A 25,871-nucleotide genomic window follows, 5' to 3' on the forward strand; every position below is an offset into this window, starting at 1 on the left:
ACCTAGTGTTTGGATAAGAAAAAGAAAAATGCTTATACCGGTGCCAAACCGGTAATAAGCAGTTTTTGATAAGTTAATCCGTTCTGACTTATGAAAAACTGCTTATTACCAGTTTACCATTTTAACCCTATTACCCTTTATACCTATCTTTTTTCCTCCAGATAACATCGATCTCAATCTTCTCCCTTCTCCATATAACAACATCAATCTTCTCTCTGTCCTTTTTGGTCATTTTACAGATATAAGCAAAATTTGCCAAACACTAAAAAACAACTTATCAGCTTATTGCAGTTTGGTACCGCTGTAAGCTAATCCAAACATTTTTTACAAAACTCCAGTTTGATACCACATAAGTTAATAAGCACTTTTACAAAAAAGCATAAGTTGTTTTAAATAAGCAATCCCAAACACCCCCTAAATAGAAAAAATAAAAAGGAGAGTTATGAGTCAAACATGAAGACAGGTGAACATCGATTTTTGACACCAAAGGACCGTAAATTGAAAACTCAACGAGTCCTGATAAAAGAACCAAAAGGATTTATTCCCAAGAATATCGAAAAGGAAAAAATGAATCGAAAATAACGTGGCTGCTGTGAATATATTGTGGTGATAAGACTATCTGACAGGCACATAGACGCCGATCGATCCGAAAGGGTGACGACGTATCCAAAGAGGCGGAATCGAACGGCGATAGATGGCGGACCACGGTGGCGGAGGAGGATGTTGTCCGCCGATGGATCTGTTCCGTTCAGAACCGATGCACTTAGTACAAATCATCATTCCTATCGAGTCTGCTCACTCAACTGCCTCTTACCTTGGAGACATCGGTCTCATTCAATTCAAAGATGTATGTACTCTTTCTATATCTCTGTACGGTGGTGGTTGTTTTGCGTAGTTGTTATCAGTATGAGGAATGATTGCAATTGTAGTGTTTTTTTGGTGCTATAGGACTGTGTATTGCAGTAATTTAGAAATGGAGTTCGATTGTTGTTGATTTACCGATCTTAGGGATTTTCAGTGGTTTAAATTTCCTTTTTTTAAAGGAAATTTGGTAGTTCGAGCTAAAAGTTACTGTTGACCGATTGGGGGAAACTAGATTTTCTTTGCTTAGTTTTCCGTTTTAACGAATTTAAGTATTTCAAAATAGGCATTCTGAACTGAATTGCTTATAGGATAAGATCGAAGAGCTATAGAACTGAAGTTTGAACGTTGTTGATTTACTGAACTTGGGGCTTTACAGTGGTTTAAATTTGCTTTACTGTTCTCGAGGAAATTTGATTGTTCGAGCTGGAAGTTACTGTCGACTGATTGAGCAAAACAGTTTTCTTGGCATGATTTTCTGTTTTCACAGATTTATATGATTTTGATCATGTACTCTGAACTGAATCCCTCATCGGACAAGATCAATGAGCTAAATTTTAAGTTCTGAAATGTATAGTTATTCTTGAATGACAGTTAACTTCACACTTTCTTTTGTTATTAGAATACTCCCACATGTCAATGAGTTAGCCATTGAAATTTGCTACTGGACAGAAATTATTTACCAAGAAAAGCGATTAGATGTTATATAAACGTGATAGGAAGTTTTGTTTTAAGAGATAATGCTTAATCCCATAGGCGAAAAAAGATGGCAGAAGATTATGATGTTTATGGTAGATAACTAAACCTTTCTAACAGGGCTCTTAAAATTTCCCAATTGGCTGGATGGAGAATGGTGCCCTTTTTGGCCCTTTTACACAGATTTTCTAGATTGTTATATAATTTTGTTCCTTATAGGGGTCCTTAATGTTATTTTCATTGGTGTTTGCAGCTGAATGCGGAAAAAAGCCCTTTCCAGCGAACATATGCAGGCCAGGTGAATATTTTATATACCTCTTTAAGCTTTAGTGAACCTTTTGTCATTGCACTGTCTTTCAAAATCAGAGATAATGGTTTGTCTTCTGGAAGTTAATGGTTGCAATCCTACTATCAAAATCGATATCAAGTCCTTGGAGTTCAGATAAGAAGTTATGTTTAGCCAATTATGGAGAGACCTGTTTGTTCACTGTTTGTCAAGTACATTGACGCCCTTTGTGCTATAGAGATCCCCTTAAGGGAAAATATCATTGTCTGCTTCAAATTCTGTGTGTGAGCATGGTACACATAATGTGTACAAATCTGTGTTTTAGTTACAAGTTTTTTTAGTTAGACCATGTTTTAAATTGCTTATATTTTGAAGATTAAAAGATGCGGAGAAATGGCGCGGAAGTTGCGTTTCTTCAAAGACCAAATGTCAAAGGCGGGTTTCACACCCTCAGGGAAAACTGACGCCCAAGTTGATATTAATCTGGATGATCTAGAGGTACATTTAAATCTTGATGTTAATGCAGGAAAAGATCCTGAATGAGGCTCATCCTCGCCATCTTTTACGAAATTAACTCTTGTTTTGTGATGGCTATTTTATAGGTAAATCTTGGAAATCTTGAAGCCGAGCTGATTGAAATAAATGCAAATGGTGAAAAGTTGCAGCGTGGCTACAATGAGCTCTTAGAATATAAGCTTGTTCTGCAAAAGGTATATAATGATATTGTTCTGTCATAGGGAGGTGGCACTTGGTCATGTATTGTGAGAAGGTGGAATGATAAATTGATATGATATATAAAGGGAACTTCCAAAGTAAAGAATGTGATCAAACATGGGAGACTTAAGCAAGTTGAATAAGTAAGTTTTATACACATACTTCAATCTTTTGATTGTAGTGAATAAGGAAGAGGGCTAGTCGAATTACATATATTGTGGTGATGTGAAAATTATACATATTAAACTGATTAAAATAATATTCAAGAGCTAAAGAATTTTGGTGACTTGTGGGTAGATAAAGGGCCTATACTTACTCAAAGTTCCACCTATTACTAATGTCATTTTGATCATATTTTGTAAAAATATTTTGACATCATGCTATAAGTCATTATACAATCATACAAACCCATCGAGGAGGGGCAGACTGAGGAGACAGATGTCAGGGAAGAAAGCATAACAGTGGAGGGGGGCACATCGAGGAGGATGTGGATGAGCAGTTGAGGTTGTACATGGCGTCCTTAGACATTACCTCTGATAGGATTTCTTAGAGATGCGGGACTAGGGTAGTAGATTATGTGAAGACCTGTAGCTATCGTGGTTGGAAAGAGGGGAGTTTGGAAGGTAGAAGGTGAGTTGGGGGGAAGGTTGGAGAGCCAATAGACAAGCTGTCAGGGCCTTATGATAGACCAAGGGATGTTTAGTTTGTAGTATTGTTCCTTATGTTCCTATGCTTTCTATACTCGTGGAACTTGTTTTACTATTTTCTAGACTGGTTCTGCTATTCAAAAGCTCTTTGTATTTACCTTTTTAGTCCCAAGACCCACCTTGTCATTTTCTTCCAATTTTTTTTTAATAAACTTTCCAAAGCACTCGGCTTTTCACCAAAATTATTTTTGAAAACACTTTTTGGAAGTCGGGGACTCGGGGGTCTTCACTATTATCAACAACGCTGTACTCTATTGGGGTAGAGGTCCGATTTGCATACATCCCACCCTTTAGACCCTACTTCCATGTGGGACATGCCAGGTGTGTTTGGTTTGGTTTACAAAGCCATTAAGGACATCACATCAGCGTATATGTTTAAATCTGATCTCTTTCCCTCCCTCAATTTCACAATGCTCATCTAAAAAGTATAAAATAGTAAGATCTGAAAGGGCAGCATCAATTTGCCGGTTGGCAAATGTATCGATTAACCTACAGGAAGTAGGTAAAAGTTTGGAAACTAGTGCTTGGATGTAGAAACTGTGAATGAAGATATGTTTGGAAAAGGGAAAAAAGAAAAAGGGAATGATGATAAATCAGAATTATCCTTTTCGGGGCTGGAGGAGGAGATATATGATCACCTAGGAAATGAGCACAGAATTTCAGCAAAGCTATCAGTATGAAACCCAATATGATAATAGTAATGATGCACTGGACCCTTATCTATGAAGCTGCTTCATAGCCCTCAGACTTAGGGTTGTGTTCTCTTAAAAAGTGCGATAAACTGGTCACAGGTGGATGACCCCTGTTTGAGAGGAATATATTTACTGTCATAAATGTGAGCAGTAATCTAAATAGACGAACAAAAATGTGGGTAAGGAAATGGCATGAGTGACTTCACCCATATAATACTCCGTAGCTTCCATCACTTAGCAAATGATGGTAAGTTAAAAGGTTGATATACTTCACACTCTTTGATAACCATCTGAATGCAGTCCTCGGTCTTTATCTTAAGCTTCTCCGTAATATACTACCCCAATACTCCAGAAGAGTATTCCTTATAGATACAGAGACATGGTGTCTTATCTCTATTCTTTAACATCATTTAATCTTCTTGCACTACTACTAGACTTTTCAATCTTTACTGGGTAATAAACTTGGAAACACAGAAGCGTATACAACTTTGTTCTGCATACCATATCTGTTGGAACAAAGGAAGCGTTCTTTTCTTAAAAGGTCTCTTTTGTGTAATTTCTTCTTCACTGGCTGGTTATCCCTGTAGTTCTTACATTTGCTACAGTAAATAGCTTGCATTACATACATAAATGTTCAAATTGTTTCCCAGGCTGGAGAGTTTTTCAGAGTGGCACATAGCAGTGCCGTAGCTCAGCAGAGTGAAAGTGCATTAGATCAGGCTCCTGAAGAATCTTTGGAAACTCCTCTTCTGATGGATGAAGTACGTACCATGATATTAATCTTATATTTTCCTTATCAGATGTAGCTTTTGCACTTAAATGATTCTTTTTGATGAATATTTTTAGGAGTCAAAAACTGATCAAGGCAAGCAAGTTAAATTGGGGTTTCTCGCTGGCCTCGTGCCTAAAGAAAAAACAATGGCTTTTGAAAGAATTCTATTCCGTGCTACAAGGGGTAATGTCTTTTTGAGGCAGGCTACCGTGGAAGAAGCTGTTACTGATCCTAGCTCAGGAGAGAAGGTTGTTAATGCATTTCTTCATATTAGTTCCATCCCCTGGATTTGTTCCTATTCGGTTCATTTGTATTTAGATCAATACTAACCTTTAAACTCAATCGAACTAGCTTGGTCTTTTTTCGTGTTTACGAAAAGATTCTCTTCTTGCAACTTCGAACTGAGTCCATACCTCATAATTGTATCAGTATTCTTCATCTTTAGTTATTTTAATCTTGTTCATTGAAAAAGCAAAAGAAATGGCTGATTCATGTTTAATTATTCTTTTAGTGTTGGCAGTGGTGGTTGCTTGTTGGGTGTTACTTTTTTTCAGTTTATACATATTTCAGATCTTATGTGGGTATTACTGGACTAATGAGTAGTTTAGGCTGGGTGCTAGCTGATAATCATGTTTGCTTGTATCTTGAACGGAACTTGTAGAGAATGGAACATAGCAGAAAGCATGCATTTTCTAATCATGCCAACAAAGTTTGACTAGGACATCAGTATGAATTTGGATTAAACCATTATGTTTGAGAATACCAAACCTAATGTGGAGGCACATACATGTTGGGCATGAAGTGACATTATTTCTCGAAAAATATGAGATGCAGACCCAAATAAAATAGATGTTTTCAAAGCCATCAAAGGCTTTCAACGGATTGAGATTTGGCCATAGAAAGGATCCATTTAGTGTGTTCAATGGTCTCAAAGAATTGTGACTACTCTAGATTGTGATTTAGCTTCTTTCTTCCCTAAAGACCCTCATGCACCCTGTTGGTAATATTAACCAAATTTTGACATTTTATTGGTCGACTTTGTGATTACTTTGTCAATTCATTATGGGTTGGTACACTCAAATAACCATTATGCTAGCATGCTTTGATTTCATTGCATAAAGATTATTGATGAAGTTCTTTTGTACAGGCATTAACATGTGGCTACCACTGTACAGGTTTTGAAGAATGTATTTCTGGTTTTCTTTTCTGGAGAAAGAGCAAAAAGCAAAGTTCTTAAAATATGCGAAGCTTTTGGAGCAAATCGTTACCCTTTCGCAGAAGATCTTAGCAAACAAGAACAAATAATAGCTGAGGTATGAAACTACCTTTTCAGTTAGTTATTATTATCACTTGTATGAAAGGGCTTTAAACCGCTCCCACCTCAAATGGTACCTGTAATACGCTATTACTCTGGTTGCTTTACTTATATCAAAATGATTAAGGACGCTTTGACCCCTAGAATCGTATTACTCCCTCCGTCTCAAAATAAGTGTCCACATTTCTATTTTAGTTTGTCTCAAAATAAGTTTTCATTTTCACAAGCGTCTACTTTCTACTTACCCGTTCTACCTTTAGTTATGAGACGGAGAAAGTAAAACTGTCATTTAGTTAATTAAGTCTAATAATTGACATTCCTAAAACTGTGTTGCCTTTTTCATTGTGGACATTTATTTTGAGATGGAGAGAGTATTATTTCATCAGCAGTTGTATTTCCGCAAGAGTTTTTGATCTCGTCATAGGTCAAACTTTGGGCTACAACCTTGACCCTGATCTCTTGATCTTAAGTGGGATTGACTTCTTATGGATCACAAGTATGTGTTCTACAGGTCGACAAGAAAGTACAAGAAGCAAAAAGTACATTCTTGTATTGTTGATTGGTGATCAACTGGTGGGCACTGGTTGGTTGAGGAAATTGAGTGTTATATAAATGAGGATGTTTAGGTGGACCTGTGGTTGGACCATGCTGGACAGAATATTGAATGAGGCCTTTCTTGCAGAGTTGGAAGTTGCGTTCAGCAGACCAGATGTAGCAAATAGTCTTCTCTGCTTACTGAATGTAGAACCTTGCAGACTGTGAAATCTCCTCTGCGAACTAGAAGGCAACCTGATTTTGCCTTCTTTGGTCATCTTGTTAGGGAAAATAAACATAAGCTCCTATTGATCTGAAAATCTAAGCAACATAGTTCATATCAAGGAGTCGTAAAAGATTAGGCAATTCATAAGGATACTAGATACTCATAACTCATGTTTCCACGGATGTATATATAGGACTTTAGGGTACTAGAATTATCATAACCCTGATAGAGCTATTTGAGGCTGTTGCATGATGCCATACGATATTTTGTTGACTATGGGAAAGTTGATCTTTTCCATTGCACAGCAATTGTTTATGCCTTTCACCGTATAGAAATCAAACCAAACCAAATAAACCCGGTAAATGCCACCCGAAGGTGGTGTCTGGGAGGGGTGAGATGTACACAGCCTTGACCTCCACATTGAAGAGTAGAGATTCATTTCATCATGTCAAAATCTGAAATGGAGATGCAACTTTATTTTAATTGTATCTGATACGATGAAGGTTGTTCCCACAGGACTCAGGTATAGGTAAGATTGGTTTAGATGCCAACAGAAGGCATCATTATCCACCTTAAAAATTAATCTAAGTTGGTGTTCTCAAATTTTAAAACATCATTGTAAGCTGAATAGATGCCTTAAAAGGTGGTTATGGAGATGGTTACAACCTTCACTTATCAGAGAACTGGAGAAATTACAGCAGGTCTTGCATAAAACTATTAATTAGTCTATACTAGACAAGTGCTGTGTAATATTTCTGCAGAAAGTAGTTGCAGATAAACATTTATTTGTGATAGGTCAATGATTAAGTCTTTTATTGTGCTAGAGATATTTCCTAAACAGAGGCCTTAGGTGAAAGTCAAGAGTGTTTACTTGCTATGATTTCTGTCCATTTTCTCACAACAATTTGGTTGATTCTCTAGGTTTGGTGCTAATGTGTTTGGGCTTCGGTTAGGATACTGATCAATCAAACTTTCACTTTCTACTTTTCATAGGTATCTGGAAGGATATCTGAGCTAAAGACGACGATAGATCTTGGGCTTGTGCACCGTGGCAATTTGTTACAAAGGATAGGAGAACAATATGAACGGTGGAACCTTCTAGTATGTGTTGTCTCGCTCCATTTCAATAAATTGTCTGCGAATGCTACTTTTTTTTAAAACAAGGCAGGTGGAACAGCCTGTTGACTGCTTTTGTGATCATTATTGCTAAGCCAGCTTTTTGACCTACATTTTCTTTATTTCTTCACTTAACCTCGTTTCTATTACTTATGTAAGGTGCGAAAAGAGAAATCTATCTATCACACTCTAAATATGCTCAGCATCGATGTGACAAGAAAGTGTCTTGTGGCTGAAGGGTGGAGTCCGATATATGCAACTGAAAAGGTTTTTCCTTCTGTTCCTTCCTGTATAAATAAAAATAGTAGAAAGACAATCTTCTGTTTTATGGTTTATAGGAGTCGGTGTACCACTATGTGGATAAATATTCTTCTCTGTGTTGGATTTCTGATTTCAAATTGCTTATCTTTTGGTGGATAGTGTTTCATCAATCTTGGCCTTATGTTGAACAATTTCAGTGCATGTAAAGATTCTTCTCTAAAGTAAATTATCTACCCTGTTTTTGCAGATTCAAGATGCACTGGAGCGGGCAACAATAGATTCCAATTCACAAGTTGGTGCTATATTTCAGGTTTTGCACACAAAAGAGTTACCTCCGACCTTTTTCCAGACAAACAAATTTACTGATTCCTTCCAAACAATCGTTGATGCATATGGGTGAGAATTACTCAAACCTTGGCCCCTATTAAACATGAGTGTCACTTTTATTACTTGTGTAGAACAATACTTCTTGTGCCACAACGTAGACTTGAAAGAGATGTACTCTGGAACATGAATAGCATCCTTCCACTTGCTCACTGAAGCTATTTTCTCGTGCACATTCTAATGTTTCAAGTCTTCTCTCTTGAGCACTTGGCCTATCCTTTATTGTTATACGAGCCCTCCTGGAAAATAGCTTTCATAGTGTAGCTGTTTTTATGCTGGCTTGCCTGTCACATCCCTCTTTTACAATGGCTAGGGACAGGCCATTTTGAACTTAGAGTTGGTGAACTACATTTATCATCATAGAATCTTTTAGAGGGGCATGGACGAGACTAGTGTAGATCTGTGTTGCAATTTTGCAGAACTTCCAAATTTGTTTCTTTAAGCAGCTTATAATAAAATAATATTTTTATTCATCTCAATAAAGTGAATCTTTTTAGGCTGAGTATTTCGAGAAAAAATTACTCCCCCTTGCTGCTGGTGCGGAATCTCTTTTCACTACATAATTGACATCTCTAATTATATCAATCTAACCTATGTGAATATTGTACTTGTTTCCTTATTAATTTCCGTACCAGAAAGTATTTAATCAGCTGTTTGCAGGGTTGCCAAGTACCAAGAAGCAAATCCCGGAGTATATACTATCGTCACATTCCCATTTCTGTTTGCTGTAATGTTCGGTGACTGGGGGCACGGTATAATCCTGCTGCTGTCAACTTTATTTTTGATATTCAAGGAGAAGAAATACTCCACTCAGGTAACTTGCACTTGATATCTTGAGCTGATTTTTTACAGTACCAGAATCATCTTACTCACCTGTGTTGGTGTAAACATCCATATTATGACGAGGAAGGTTAATAACACTTTGCTCTGCTGGTTTTTCGTTAGACTTTTAGGCAAAACTGTCTGTCATTACTATTCCATGATTTCCTTATATAATGAAATCAGTCATCTAAAAACAGTCAAGAATGTGGACTGATTATGTCATCTTTTGATACTTCAAAAAGTATATGGTCACGGCTTTATCTCCTACAAATTCTCTCATTCAGGTGCCTAGATAAGTCTCTGCTTATTTAGGAGAATAATCTTCTCACTGACTTTTTAAATGCATGATCTTATTTAGGAGAATAACCTTCTGACAGGTTTTGAGGCATTCTTGTGTTAACGGAAGGCATTCCATAGTTAGGCAAAGACGTTCATAAATCTGTCGAAAGGTCATGCATTTAAAAAGAACTGTCGGAAGGTTATTGTCCTAAATGCCCCACTAGTCTTTCTTATTGGCTGATGTATGTTGTTTGTCGAATGTTATTCGTCTTGCTTAGTTACTCCCCTTCTTCATATAATATTACTGTAAACTGACATACTTGTGCGTTTTGGTGAATGCAGAAGCTTGGAGACATTATGGAAATGACCTTTGGGGGTCGTTATGTGATACTGTTGATGTCACTTTTCTCAATCTACACTGGTTTGATTTATAACGAGTTCTTCTCTGTTCCATTCGAGTTATTTAGCCCTTCTGCATATGTATGCCGTGATGCTGCTTGCAGGTATTTGTTGGAACTTTTTCCCCCCGTCTGTTTTATCTGGTTTGCCTCACCTCCTTATATTTCCCGCTCTTTTGCAGTGAAGCTACCACTATTGGCTTGATAAAGGGGAGGGATACATACCCATTCGGTGTGGATCCTGCATGGCATGGGAGTCGCAGTGAATTGCCGTTCCTCAACTCATTGAAGATGAAAATGTCAATCCTTATTGGGGTAGCACAAATGAACCTTGGAATAATAATGAGCTTTTTCAACGCGGTGTACTTTGGGAATGCAGTAAATATTTGGTTAGTTCCAGTGCTAGCATTCTATGATATGCAGATCATGATACAAGAAATTTTCTTAGCTTCACATAGAAAGAGAGTTCTAATTTTGTTGCCAAATAACAATTTTTTTAAATTTACAGGGTTTGATATTAATAATAAGGTCAAAATAGATAACATTGTTACTCTATTTTCACACTCCTTTGAATTACATATTCGAACACAATGATCCATCAATCATGTACTTGTACTCACAATCATCTTTGCATTACTTTGTATGCTTTTAATCAAATTAATAACATAGACCATCTATAACAGTTGAGAAGATCAACATCTTCGTTGAATCATTCTTCCCGTCGACCTCTTGTCAAAATTAATCATTTATGTTAGTCAATTAAGATTGTATAGAAGTGATGTAATTGATATGATTATAACAGTATATGTATGTGCTTGATGTTTTTTTTCGAGAATGTTATTGAAAATTTACAGTGATGTTCTTTAATCTATTTTGCCTAATAAAAAACCTGAAAGCTTGGTAAATTATGGTACTTGGGAAGTAGTTGTCAAGGAGCTCTATAACTATCAACTAGATGTTCAGGTACTGCTTTGAAAGCAAAAAGGACAAGCTTATCCTTGTTGATGGTGCATATTTACACCGCACGTTGTTCTCTTCAGGCCAGTTTTGTAGCTTGCTGACCATGATTAAAGCCTTAAAATATAGTCTTCTATATAACAGTTTATGATCTAAAGTTGCACAATTTAAGATCAAATAGCAGGTGCTGCACATAATATTTTTTATTGATGTCATTTTGTCCCCTGCCTTTAAATGTATAGAATGTGTGTATATACAATATTATATAATGTATTATACTTGCTCATAGTAGAGCCTCTTCTATATTCAGGTTCCAGTTTATCCCTCAGATGATCTTTTTGAATGGATTATTCGGATACCTTTCCCTCCTCATCATTGTGAAGTGGTGCACTGGTTCAAAAGCTGATTTATACCATGTAATGATATACATGTTCCTTAGTCCTACTGATGAACTTGGTGAAAACCAACTTTTTGCAAACCAGAAGACAGTTCAGGTTTGTTTAATTGTTTTTTTTTGAAGTATATAATATTTATATACAGCAAATATTCATGCACACTTCTCAACCTTTGGTGAGGTTTGAACACTTGTGACTTGTCCTCCTTCGAGGCTGGGCTCTACCAGTAACCAGGGTACCATTCCAGGATGCATGAGAGTAATGTTATTGCATGTATCGCGAATTGGTATTGCTCAACTGATACAAATTGTTCCATTAACAGCTTGTGCTTCTACTACTATCCTTGATTGCGGTTCCATGGATGCTGCTACCTAAGCCTTTCATTTTAAAGGCACAACACAAGAGGGTACGCTATTTGTTTTTTCTTACTTTCTCTTTCTTCTTGGGTCCTTCTATGCATGTTTGAAGTTTGTTTTTTCTTACTTCTTCTTTCTCTTTATGGCACCTTGTTTTCATGACCTTAGACACACGAAGGCCAGTCCTACACACCCCTCGAAGGCGAAGATAACTCTTTGCAAGTGGAGGCAAATCATGATTCCCATGATCATGAAGAATTTGAGTTCAGTGAAATATTTGTTCATCAACTCATCCACACAATAGAATTCGTACTTGGGGCGGTATCAAATACAGCTTCGTATCTTCGTTTATGGGCTCTCAGGTATGCTACTACTGTATCTTGAACCAAGACATTTGGTACAAAAATCAAATTTAGGGTGCGTTTGGTACATGGGACAGGACAGAAAAATTTGTTGTCTCACGTTTGGTGACATTAGATTGGGATGGGACATGAGTGTGACAAAAATGCATTTCTTGTCCCACCAAAGCAAGTAGAACAAAAATCAGGATGGTGGACAGGACTGGTAAATAACTAAACTACCCATGTCAAATTCAAACCCTAAAACCTTCTGCAATTCTGTCATCCACATACTCACTCTTGCTTGTCCAGTCCTGTCCAGTCTGCGTACCAATCACACCCTTAAGAAACTAATAACCTATGGTGTTTTCTGAAGGTGTGATTTTCTCATCGATACATATAACTGTCCACTTACCCAAGTTTCATGTTCTTCTAAGATTAAAAAGTTTGTACCACATCAAATCAATCATGAAAATTTCGAGATTACTATTCAATGCTCTCGTTTAGGAGCCTTTAGGGTGGGGTTTAAGAGCTGTGTATTATTTAATCCTATTGTCTGTTTTAGTTGTGTACATCATACTGAATTTAAATAGTACTTCCATTTTTGGTATCGATTTGGAAACTCTCGGTAGCTATAATGTTTATTATTATTATGCCACAAAAATTATCTATAACTGCTCTCATAAATGAGCAACTTGGTTTAGGGAACGATAATTCTGAACCATCTACACCTCCGTTATTATGTAATAGTCTCAACACCGGTAAATGTAAAACAATCTCCTCTTTTGCAGCTTGGCACATTCAGAGTTGTCGACCGTGTTCTATGAGAAGGTTCTTCTTCTTGCTTGGGGGTAAGTAACTCTCTTTGTGGCTCTTTTTATTTAACTAATACTGAATATTGTCCATTCAAGAGTATGCTTTGTGAGGATTTACAACATATCCGAACTTAGGTTTTGGTAGCTGCTATTCGGCTAAATATTAGGAATGAGAATAAATTATTTGTTAGATGGAGCATTTCCATGATGAATTAATATGGAACTCTTGTTTGAGGAAAAGGGTAACTTGCGGAGGTATCAAGTACTCCCTCCATCCCAAAATAAGTGTCCATATTTCTATTTTAGTCTGTCCTCATGTTAAGCATCCACTTTCAAAAAGTAAAGAGTCTACTTTTCAATTCTACCCTTAATTATGAAATGATGAAATTTATTACTCCTTTATTTTAAAGGGTAAAATTGTTATTTAGTTAATTAAAAAGTGTAGTATTTACACATTTCTAGAACTAGGAGCCTTTTTTTTATTGTGGACATTTATTTGGGAGTAATAGAACTTGTTATTCTATCTGCACTGGGAAATAGTGTTCATGGTATTCCACATGATGAATGACACTCGAGGAAGATATCTGCATTATGATCAATAATCACACACACACACACACAATAGTTGTTGAAGATATCAAATTCACGGTTAAACAATTTGCCTATGTCTAATTGTTGCCAGGGTTTTACTATTTACTTGTGAACTTTGCTAGTACATAAAAGAATATAATACTTCGATTTCTTTTGTAATTGGAATTCAGACATAAAGATGAGAGACATACAAACTGTCAATACACATTTTCACTTTATCTTATCCGACTTTCTCTTTGTCACTTTTAACAAGCCGAAGATCTTTAGGGAAGAAAAACTCTTTAGGGTAGAGGCATGTCTTCATACATCTTACCCTCTTCAGACCTAGTTCGTTTTGTTCGGTTTGTAAACTATCATCCTAAATCTGTCAAAATATCAGGTTTGATGAAATAAGAATGTTGGGAAATGGGAATGGGTATTGGTATTGCATTGTTTTCATTACCCCCCATTTAGGAGGAATGGTTCATTGCCCCATACACATTAATGATTGATTCCATATATTAAGAGCATCTCCAACAGATTCTCCAAAATTTATCCAAAATAGAGAATCAAAAGTCAATATCTCCAAAAAAATTACATTCATCTCCAACAGATTTCCTATTTTGAAGAATCCAATATTGATTATAATATTAAAATATTTCATTCATCTATTAAAATATTATTTCTCTCTCTAAATATTTATTTTGAAAGTTTCCTATTGGTGCTTTCACTTGGTAATCATTTTTGAGGTGATCTCTATATTTGGAGAGAAAACTCCTCTCCCCCTACTTTCTCCATTGTGGAGAGAGTTTTGGGGAAGCTGTTAGAGCAAAATATTGGCCCAAAATCCCCATTTGTTTCATTTTTCCCATTTTGGAGAAACTCTAACCCAAGCACTATTCTTGATTCCATTCTCATTCATTGCCTAAACCAAGCACTATCAATGATTCTTGTTCCCATCTAACACCGGCTTAACCTTCATCTTCTAGGTAAGTGGGTGTTGCAACGTAGCGCACCAGTCTAGAGTCTAAATTAGGTTCCATAGCCACCAGCCTCTCGATGTATGAGTGTTATTTCGGTCTGTTAAATCAGTTTTTGGTTTATTCGGTTCTGGTTAATTGATGTTTCAACATTTTCCAAACTACCAGATAACCAAACCGACTAACCTTCGGTTTAATCGGTTTCGGGTTATTCGGATTTCTATAACCAGGTCTACCCCAATTGACATAAATGTGTATACAATCACTATGAGTTGCAACGGTTCCTTTATTTTATGTTGATTTCCATTTTTCAGATACAATAACATTCTTATCCTTATTGTGGGCATCATCGTGTTTGTTTTTGCAACGGTGGGTGTGTTGCTCGTGATGGAAACGCTGAGTGCCTTCCTACACGCATTAAGACTTCACTGGGTGGAGTTCCAAAACAAGTTCTACGAGGGAGATGGATACAAGTTCCATCCCTTCACCTTTGCGTCACTGGGTGACGATGAAGAATGATGGATCCATCGATCGATCAGATGTTGTGTGTGCATATTTGCATAATGTAATCTTACCATTTTGCCCCTACTGAAATGCACCAAAGAAGTGGCAACTATGTATTTATTTCCACCATTCTTTCAGTGATATTGTGGAGGATAAGAAACAAGAGACTTTTAAGAGACTGCAGGTATTTATTTATTTATATGTTTGGTTGCTACAGTGACACAATAAAGAGGCATGGTGTTCTTTTTGTTTCTGGTATTCATACTTCACCCATTTCAAGGCCTTGCCAACAGAAATACTAAAACATTGCTTTGGATCTATCTTCGGTCTACTCATTTTCTCCATCCGGTCCGTTTGATACGTAGACTGGACTGTAGAGAACTAGTTGTGTATCTGATGTTTGGTACATCTAGGGTCGGGATTGAACCAAGAAACATTTATTTTGGCTCTAGATTTCTCTAAAAATTGGTTCTCGATTTTAATGTAGAGCGGTTCTAAACCAGAACCAACTGAGGGGCCGTTTACCTAAATGCTTACCCGGAAAGTGCTTACCGTTATGAGTCAACACTATAATTTATTTTCTAGGTAAGATTGTAATACATCAAAATGGTATCATGTGCAACACTATATATGGTAAGCGTTTACCCAGTTAAGAGTCGTTACCCTCACTTACCGGGTAATACTCTCTATCCTTATCATCGCTCTTAACAGGTAAGATTCTTGGGTCTTGTTATGTTCGTCCAGTGAGGAAAATTGCCCGATAAGCACCTACCGGGTAAGCGTTTAGTAAACGGTCCCTGAGTTCAAGTCTGTCTGAATTTAGGTTATCATTTTGATTGCTTTTTCTTCCAGATTTTGGTTCCTGTGTTTGGTACGGAGGTCCTGTACTGTAAGTACTTGGGGCCTCTAAGCTCTATTTCTTCCATTGTTGGACTTGTTCTTCCCTTCTCAAAATCACATGATTGTTGCTGGTTTGTTGATCCTTAGCTCCAATCCACCCACCCGAAACATAACAAGGGCAAATGATTTTTACCCTTTTGACCAAATCAAGCCAGACGAATTTAGTATAGCCAACATGTGGGATCTAACGAGGGTAAAATGTATGTAAACCTGATATATACTGAATTTTTGATGTTGGTAAACACAGTTGCACACGGCTAATAATGTAAGTAGGTAGCTATTAGCCTATTATAGAAAGCAAAAACTGCTGCTTGGTACATATGGTTAAGAGATCCAAAATGTTTGGGGGTAGTTAGAGCATGTTTGAATACTGCAAAATAGAGAATTAAAAAATTAAAATTTTATTTTCAACATATTCTTCATTATTATAATATAAATTATATTATTAAAATATTTAATGTCTTTTATAAAATATTATTTGTTATTTATATATTTCATTTGAAGGATCCTTGTTTGTAGGAAGAATAAAAAAATAATTTCTTTTTTATAGGTAATCATTTCTGAAGAGTTCTCTAAATTTAGAGAATTTCGCTCTCTTTCCTATTTTCTTTATTTTGGAGAAAGTTTTGGGGAATGTTCTAGCAAAAATCCCCAAAATATTTGTTTTAAAGAATCTGTTGTAGATGCTCTTAGGTCATCTTCAAGAGTGTGTTTGGTACACTGGATATGACAGAACAGAACAAAGATCATCGTTCCATGTTTGGCAGGATTTTTATGTAGAACAGACAACAAAGTGTAATAGACATGTTTCACCTCCACCCTATGGAAAAAGGTAAAATAGATTTATATTTTACCAATATAATCTCAAAATAAACCCAATTCTTTTCTAAAACATCAAATAAGTCTATCTCTTCACATTTTATTCATTATTTAAATTTTATTTATTGTATTTTATGCTCTTTAAATTTTCACTTTACTGTCTTTATACGGTTTCTATATTTTAATTGATTTTTGTAATTTCTTAAATATTAATAATAAAAAATAAAATAGAAATTATAAAAACAACTTATTAGAGATAAATTAGTCATTTTATCTGTTTTGTCTTATCTAATTCACGCTGAACAGTCGTTCTGTTCTTTCCTGTTTTGTTATGTCCCGTCACATCTGGATACCAAACACACCTTCATTGAACGGTATAACAAAAAAGAATGGCTTTGCCCCTAACCAGACAATTTAGCACAAATTCTTTTGTTAACAAATAATGAATCACTGAATTTGGTGGGATATTATCGACCAAATGGTAAAAAATTCGTTTGGTATTTTAGTGCGTGATTGGAATCAAATAAGATAAAAGCAGTTCTAATTTAATCAGCATTTCAACGTTTTTATCGGTGTTATGGTTGAAGTTGATCTTAAAAGTTCTCAACTAAACCGGCATCATATACTATTTTTTTTATTAACTTGGATATCCAACCCGCTATGCGAACCGACTAATCCTAGGGTAACCACCTGCTTTACAGATAGCCCGGAGTCACCACATTTGAACCTCCGTAGCCACAAGGGAATTTTTATTCCTCCTTGGATTTGAACCTGAGTGGTATTTTTGACCTTTGGAGCAAAGCTCAAACCAATCAGACACCACCCTGGTTATATACTATTTCATATCAACACTCATCGTAGTATTAAAACATTAGAAATTTAAGCAATCGTATGCTTTCTCAAACACGAATTAACTCGTAATTCCGTTAATGTATTCTTGTCGTTTGTTAAGCACTCCCTATATACTCGTACTCGTAGTAGGCTGTTTAACGATAGTATTACTAGTGTCGGTTAACTGCAGCAACTGTCGAGACCATAGAATCGACACCACAGACATTATGACCCTTGCAGATCTTGTAATATCCTTTCTCTCCCCAATTTTTTCCCCAAGAGTTTTTGATGATCCAGTATGGCTTCTCCTTCATTCTAGCCGGAGCGTACCCAGCCGCACCATACCCGACCAATAGTACGCCGTGGTCTAACCTTTTTGAGCATACGAATGGGCACGACACTCCTCCAACATATGTCTGCATGTAAACTGCATTGATAGCCACTGCATGTGCAAACCATCATTAGAAACAATGGTAATTAAGGATTTTACATAAATAAAATAAGCTCAATGTATAGTTTAAAGCTAGCAATGTTGAGTATTTGTCAAATATAGAAACCGTTAGAATCCTATATCTTTAGACTTCCTGCTTCTCCTAAATATGTTGGAACCTCTCTTCTCTTCTCAACTCTTTTTGAGAGTAATCGAAAGGGTTCCATATATTCTCACATGGTATCAGAACCAAGGTCTACCACTCTAGAGACTCGAAACTTTGGGGCAATTTGTACTCGTCTAGCCCCATCAAAACACTTTGTGCCCGTCTCTATTGAAGGGGGCATGTTGAAGTTCCACATCGACTAGACTTGAATCATTTTTACTCAATATATGTTGCAACCTTCTCTCTTCTTAAGGTTTGGCTTTTTTATTACTCGTATATTAACAATGATGAAGGGCAAATAGGTAGCTTAACCAGCTTTGAAGAAAAGGATGCATACCAGCAAGAGGACCATGTTTCACGAGATTGGCAGCAATCTGATCTTCGTCGAGGGAGACCAAACTGAAGTTACTCACAGATGCTACAATCTTGTTTTTATCAAATTTGCAGCTTCCACGATCAGTGCCCGTGTAAGGATAATCTTTTTCGCTCATAAGCCCACCAGCTTTGAGAGTGTACTCAAAGGCACTGTTCATCAGACCTCCCCTACATCCTGAATCACATGATCCTTCTTCTTCTGGATCGCACTGCAGATAACACAAACTTCAATCGAAGAATGATAAATTTGGCCCAAAGAATGATACATAATCAAAGACAATGGAAAGAAACCAAATTTTCAGTAAAGAATTGCAGATGGTGCAGTTCCAAAGTCCATATTTTGAGGTACAAAATATATCATGGTTACTGCCATTTTTGACATTCTGTAATAGTGAGAAAATCAAGTAAATGATCAAACAACAATGTGGTGAAGTAACAAAATTCTTCATGTTAACTGATTCTACTCTAATTACGAACTCATTCTGTTGGATTCTTCATAGCCTCAAGCAATTAAATTCAGCAACAACTAAAAAATAGTGACTCTTAACTTATGAAGGTGACAATCAGCAAGAAAAGTTGATTCCCTTTGCTATACTTTGAAATTCAGGTTCTATGTCAGATGAGGAGAAAATGTTATAACCATCTTGCCCTTAATCCAACCACTAGAAGGTACCCAAGTTGCAAGTTATCATAATAGGAAGTTTAAACATTTTATTGGCAAAAACATAAAGTTTATAGAGGAGAACAACTGCAGTTGATTCAAGATTATGATGATAAAAAATCCCAAATGAAATGGAGTGCAGATTTGAAAGATCCCGCACAAAATTTAGACAGAATTTTCATATCCCCATCCAACCCACAAACACAAACTCTGGGTATAGAACGATACAGTGTTATGTTGAGGGCAAGAAGTCTTTATTACCATGCTACATTGATAACACACATTCAAGTACTGTTCATCCATGACTTCTGGCTTGTTTGAAAAAATGTTTGTTTGTTTGTCAAATATCAAATCAAATAAACTTCGTTCTAAAACAATATAAATTATAAACGGTTTATTTGTAACGATCATAATCGACTGGTAGAAGTATGTTTGAGTAACAAAAAGTTCCCCTCCAAAGAAAATGTTAGCTATTGTTGCATAGAGAGGATTCTCAAGGGCTAGAAATGGAGAACCAAACAGCCAACACATGCCAGTAGGCAGTAGAAATGGAGAACCAAACAGCAAGAAAAATAAACTATTAAAGTCAAAATAATCAAACCTCATGGTCACAATCAACAAGTTGCTGCTCGCTAAGGCTTTCAAGCTTCCCTGTGGCGAGGAAATTCGCCCCTTCTAGTGCCCCAGTTGTACTAAACGACCAGCATGAACCACACGAACCCTAATTAACATTCATCATTCAATAACGACGTCAAAATTTGCATGGCAAATTCCAATAAGAGACAAAATATTGATACTGATGGCGACTGTTTAATTTCTTTTCTTCTTCCAGGATAGCCTAATAGAAAATAACAAAGCGAACATGTATCTGATACTTCACAATTTCCCCTAATCGAAAACAACAAAGTAAAAATGTACCTGATTCTTCACATCTGTGACAGCACCATGATCTCTCCAATCAAAATCATCCGGTAGATCGTTCGTTGGAAGGATCGGGGCCTTGCTAGCATCGGCAGGGAACCTGAGACGAGACCTCAGTCCAAGGTGCTTTCGGAACTCCGATGAAGTCATGTCGGAGAACTGAGTGACACCGTGGACCGCCGACGGATCTAGCTTCTGGTGACGCTTTGCGCGGCGCATGTTAGTCTTGAAGACGGAGAACCTGTAATCGTGCTCTTCCTGTGACGCATACAATTTTCCGAACTTTCTCTTGAAGGCACCAAAGTGGTGCTCCACCGCCTTCAGCAACGGATCTTCGTCACCGACGACTTGCCGGATGAAAACATCGTCTCCGGAGCCAACGAAGTCATCGTCACCGGAGACCAAAGAGAAAACGGCGAGCAGAGAAACCGCAAGGAGGAGAAAGAATCGGTGATCCATCATTCAATGCAGGACTGTTTTGTTTGGGATTCTTCTATTTTCATGTATCGCTGGTTCGCCGTCGACGTGAAGAGCAAGGGAGTTGCTTTGAGAACAACCAATGGAGAGAGCACACGTGGCAGTTTGCTTGTTGGGTCGGCTATTCTATTTCCGTACTATTGGACCGACCCGAATCCAATAAATAGAGGAGGAATCAAAAAGGCACTCGTTTACGTGCAATCCGGGGTTTGTTTGGATACTTCATAAAATATATTTTTGCAGTAACGGTTTGTTTTTTAAATCTTAGAAAATTTATTTTATCAAAGGTATTTGATAAAAACTCTTAAAAATTATATGTTATATTTAAAATACTGTTTATTGATGTATATTACTTAAAATTCAATATTACAAGTACATTGTGAGTAAAAACAATTTATTAAAGCTCCATTTCTTGAATTCGTATAACTAACTGTAGATAAACATAATCAAATACATGATAAATATTTTATTTTAAATATAAAAATTTAAAATATAATTAAGATAATCATTGAGTTTTAACAGAATATTTAATTATCTTTATAAAAATTATATTATTAAACAAAGTTAAATTACTTTGTTATTAAATCTAAATTGAATTAAAATAAAAAATTGAATTAAAGAAATTATACAAAAAAAGAGATGCTTTCAATAGTTAATTTAATATTAATATTTATATTTTTTTTTCAAATTTATATTTCAATAAAATAAATATTATCATTTTCTAAAAATCACATAAAACCAAATAAAATCAACAGAGAATATGAATAAAATAAAATATTAAAATCGAGATATATTTCGTTACATTGTACGAACACTTTTCTAAATTTTTTATTAAAAGGTGGGGTTAATATTTGAAAAGAAAATAATATCTGAATGTTAGAAGTTTTAAAATAAAATCCCACTTTTACTTATAATACATAAAATAATTATTAATAATAAGCATTTTCAACGGATTTTTTTATAACTTTTTTAAATTAAAAAATCTAAAAATAAATTAGATTTAATTCCAACAAATTTTATATTTTAAAGATTTTATTATTAACTAGAAGGGTACTCGCATAATGCAGCGAGATACATCTTGATCTTAATATTTCATTTCATTTTTTATCTCAATCGATGTTATAATATAGTCTTATGTGATTTTGAAAAAGCGATGATGTTTTTATTTTTGAAYAAAATMTAAATTTGAAGATATCATAAAAATTTGACAAAATTATATCGATATTAGTATCAAATCAACTATTTAAAATTTCTCATTTTTGTGTAATTTTTTAATTATAATTTAATTTAAGTTCAATAACGAAATAATTTATGTTTGGTTTAGTAATATAATATTCTTATAAAGATAATAGTTAATTATTTTGTTAGAACTTAATAAATATCCTAATTATATTTTAGATTTTTTATATTTAAAAATGAGATGTTTATCATCTATTTGATTATGTTTATCCGCAGTTAGTTACACGAATTCAAACATGAAGTTTTAATAAGTTGTACTTATGCATAGTTACTTGTAATCTTGAATTTTAAGTAATATACATAAATATACGGTACTTCATGCATAAAAAGTTGTTTTTAAGAGTTTTTGTCAAATATTTTATAATATAATATAGATTATAGAATGAGTTGTGGATTTGGTCCTTATGGTTTGATTTTTTTATTAGGATCTCTATAGTATGTTTATTGTGGATTTGATATTTGTGGTATTTAATTTGTTTTGACGACTAACACCTCCGTTAAATCAAGGGACATTTTATAGATATGATCGATATTTCCATTGAGAGCACACATTTCAAGCATTTTCTTCAATATTTTTGTCATTTGAGGGATTGAATTCATATAAACCATATTTTGAGCTCGTTAGTGTGGTTTTTGAGTTATTAAAATTAAAGAGATGTCAACATAAGGTTCGGGAATGGATTCACCGTTGTATGGCTGACCGGCGTTTACTAGCGATTTCGGCTTCATACAGGCGAGTTGCGGGACCACCACTCAATAACCCCAGTAACAGAGAATCTCGTCGTGCAGGGACGAAAGTCGGCCTTAGTGATCCGACAGTGCCGAGTGTAAAAGATATAGAACCATTTTAACCAACATTAGGACAAAAAAACAATCCGAGTAACAAGTGATATTTATGATGATGGTGATGATTAGATCAAGAAAAATTTAAGTTAGCGCTTAATAGCATGTTATAATGATGTTTTATGTTTCCCAAACGAAAGATAAGTGTGTCATATATTTTTTATGCAAGAAAAATGATGTAATAATGGACTAGAAATGACTTAAACTAGCCCTCAAATAAGTGGAAGTCGTAGTGCTCAAATTACAACATAGTTTAAGGGATTTGGAGAAAACTCTCGGTACAAGTGGCGTTATAGTGCCCAACGATGGCGACAACTGACAAGGGGCAGAATAGCCAATCAGGGTCACCGGGAAGAGGATGCTCTTGGTACACTTGTGGCTATAGTGCTCGACGACAGTGAAACTGTCACGATTGCATGGCAGGATCGCCCGGGAAGGGTCGTGCACATTTTGTTGTTGTTAGAACAATCACTTCCCCTCTTTTACTTCTCTCTTCATTGAAGACGATTTAGAGCAAGTCCTAGGGCGACTTTGGGGACCATTTGAGGAGCATTTAAGATCTATAACTCAAGGATTCAAGGATCTAAAGTGGAGATTCAAAGTCTAGACCTCTTCTTCATCAGTATACTTGGCTTCTAGGCTACAAGGGGATCTTGGATTTGAACCTGAGACCTCCAAGTATTTTTGACCTTTGGAGCCAAACTCAAACTAATCATGCACCACCCTTGTGGTTATGAATATTCTTAATATTTGCATATTTGGAAGTATTTTATGAAAATGAGTATCTTTGGATTAAGAAGAGCGAATCAAGACTATTCTTGAAATTATGAACTCTTGGAAAATGGTGATGAAATGGTTTACTGGAAGTTATTAAGATTGTCCTATTTGGTAAATCTTGTGTTAAATGATCTTACGGGGACATTTAAATGATGAGAACCGTATGAATGATTATAGCTGGTCACTTTTTAATTGAGACAAATTTTAGACTATTGCAAATAGATCCATAGGCATGGGAGTCGAGTTGATTTAATGGGGGATAATCTCCTCGTTTGTAACTAGAATTGGACACTGGGTTATTGGAGGCTTTGAACTATAAATCACAGGTTGGTTGAACTCTAGCCATTGTCCGCTTGATGTAACTTCTAGTGAAAGAATGTAACTAGGATCATGGGAGGTCTTGAATTATAAATCACATGTTGGTTGAACTCATTGGTCGTTGATCTTTACGTGAGCTCTATAACATGGGATTATGGTCTACTTTTGTGTTCCTCCATTAACCATGGAAAACCGGGTCTCCCCCGTCATAGTGGTGGTGCTCCGAAATCTTAAGCGAAGAGATGGGATGTCGATAGAGACACTTTTGTGATGATAGCTTTTGATCAATTGGCTTTATATATACTTAGTCAGGATTCTTTTGGGAAAAGATAGAAACACTCGTCTATAATCTAGACTTAGAATAGTTTCTATTAGTAGGTTGTTATTTATCCCCTTTTTATTTGGGAACGCTATACTAATTCCTTGATTGAGACACTTTTGTGATGATAGCTTTTGGTCAATTGGCTCTATTTTTTTTCTTTGAATTTGACAACTTGCCATTGCCCGCCCTATAAACGGGTCGGGCTTGCCCATGGTTTAACGAGCCTAAAAAATATAACTCTTATAAATCTATAAACTTGATCACTAGCAATTAATTAATAAATGTGGAACCAAAAAGTAAGGAAAAACATTGTTGCATTTAAAATTTTAATCAACTAAAGTAACACATGAATCTCAACTAAATTTAAAATTGGTTCAAAAAATGTTTAGGGACTTAATCGTTCCAATATGAAAGCCTATTGGCTTTTTTCAGATTTTTTCCATTATTTTACCACATTAACCAGTTTTATAGGTTATAAGGATGTATATACCAGGTTTTAGAAAGTCGAAGGAGTTACTTTATAGGTTTGGTATGTCCAAGGACTTATTTGTACCAAAAAAATATCCAAGAACTTAATCATTTCAAACAATAAAAGTCCATTGATTTTTTAGACTTTTCCCATTCTAAAAAGATCTTACGAAAAGAAAATTGAAGTTCTATAGATGGATTGAGAAGCAAAACCTAAACCAAGATTGGATTCAAAAACAAACCATAAACAACCCCAAAGGGTTGGAATCAGATTTAATGGTGAACTCTGTAGGAATCAGATTCAATGGTTTCATTTGTTTTCCATATAGCGTTTCCATACATGACTGTTTGTATTCGTTTACATGTCTTCATTGTTTAGACATATGTACATCTAATAACATTCATGTTCACATAGTGAGGCAAGTGTCTTCATGGTAATAGATCATTCACTGTTTTGGTTACTTATGACCTGATACACAAATATTCATGGTATCAAACAACTGATATGGTTCATTATTACTAAAACATATATGTTGAAATGGTGCATCGAGTGTTTTCTTTTTCCAAATAACATATGTCTACATGTGTGCCTGCAGGTTTCAAGCCTGCTATCTTGTTCTCATCTGTATGAAACAGGGTCAAACGTTTTCCAAAGCAAATATCATAACTAAGTCTACATCTCGAGACCCCCGTTGCCAAATGCTTGGTTCAACTAATTTATGTTTATGAATAAGCATGAGAACACATATTACAAAAGGTTTGGGAGTGTACAGTTTTGTGCACAATGTGATGCCAAACTACACACTAGGGGTGCTCAAAAATCCGACCAACGGGAAATAACTTAACCCGAAGCAAATCGATGTCTAATCGAGTTGTAAAATTTTCAAACCGTAGGTATTGGGTTACTATTATTTGAACCCAACCCAACCCAATGAACTTTAGTGTTTGGAATAATTAAGTCCTTACACAATTTTTGAAAACAAATAAGTCTTTGAACATTCCAAAACCTGTTAAATAACTCCTTAGATTTTCTAAAACTTGTTCAATACATCCTTATGATCTATAACACTGGTTAACGTGGTAAAATAATGGAAAAAGACTGAAAAAAAAACCAATTGCCTTTTTTTACTTATATCTAATTGATGGTTAACTTGCATCGACGAATTAACAACAAATTTTAAATAATTATGTATTTAGTTAAATTTTATTGTTAACCTGTCATTAATTTAATCAAATTATTTTCTAATTTTTTTAATTTGGAAAATCTCTAACGAAATATATTTTATTTTTAATTAAAATAAATTTTATCAGTAATTCTTTTTAAATCTTATTTTAATTTGAAAATT

General features: G+C 35.5%; 2 protein-coding genes across 2 annotated transcripts; one reads left to right on the top strand and one right to left on the bottom strand.

The window, feature by feature from the left end:
* Positions 1-569: 569 nt before the first annotated feature.
* On the top strand, positions 570-15,236 carry LOC112501427 (V-type proton ATPase subunit a2-like). Its single transcript, XM_025105060.1, has 18 exons — positions 570-847; positions 1,811-1,855; positions 2,219-2,341; positions 2,446-2,553; positions 4,607-4,717; positions 4,803-4,976; positions 5,904-6,041; positions 7,797-7,904; positions 8,079-8,186; positions 8,428-8,576; positions 9,225-9,378; positions 10,008-10,168; positions 10,246-10,452; positions 11,331-11,514; positions 11,738-11,821; positions 11,940-12,133; positions 12,901-12,960; positions 14,789-15,236. Exons 1-18 carry the CDS (start codon positions 695-697, stop codon positions 14,991-14,993), a joined length of 2,466 nt encoding a protein of 821 aa, XP_024960828.1. The 5' UTR covers positions 570-694; the 3' UTR covers positions 14,994-15,236.
* Positions 15,237-17,569: 2,333 nt separating this feature from the next.
* On the bottom strand, positions 17,570-20,622 carry LOC112501428 (cysteine protease RD19A-like). The gene is made up of 4 exons (XM_025105062.1): positions 20,079-20,622; positions 19,762-19,881; positions 18,462-18,708; positions 17,570-17,970 (listed from the first exon to the last, which is right to left on the bottom strand). Exons 1-4 carry the CDS (start codon positions 20,541-20,543, stop codon positions 17,699-17,701), a joined length of 1,104 nt encoding a protein of 367 aa, XP_024960830.1. The 5' UTR covers positions 20,544-20,622; the 3' UTR covers positions 17,570-17,698.
* Positions 20,623-25,871: the final 5,249 nt, after the last annotated feature.

Source organism: Cynara cardunculus, unplaced genomic scaffold (genome assembly GCF_001531365.2).
Source record: "Cynara cardunculus var. scolymus isolate 2C unplaced genomic scaffold, CcrdV1 Un_Scaffold_122, whole genome shotgun sequence".
Classification (NCBI taxonomy): Eukaryota; Viridiplantae; Streptophyta; class Magnoliopsida; order Asterales; family Asteraceae; genus Cynara; species Cynara cardunculus.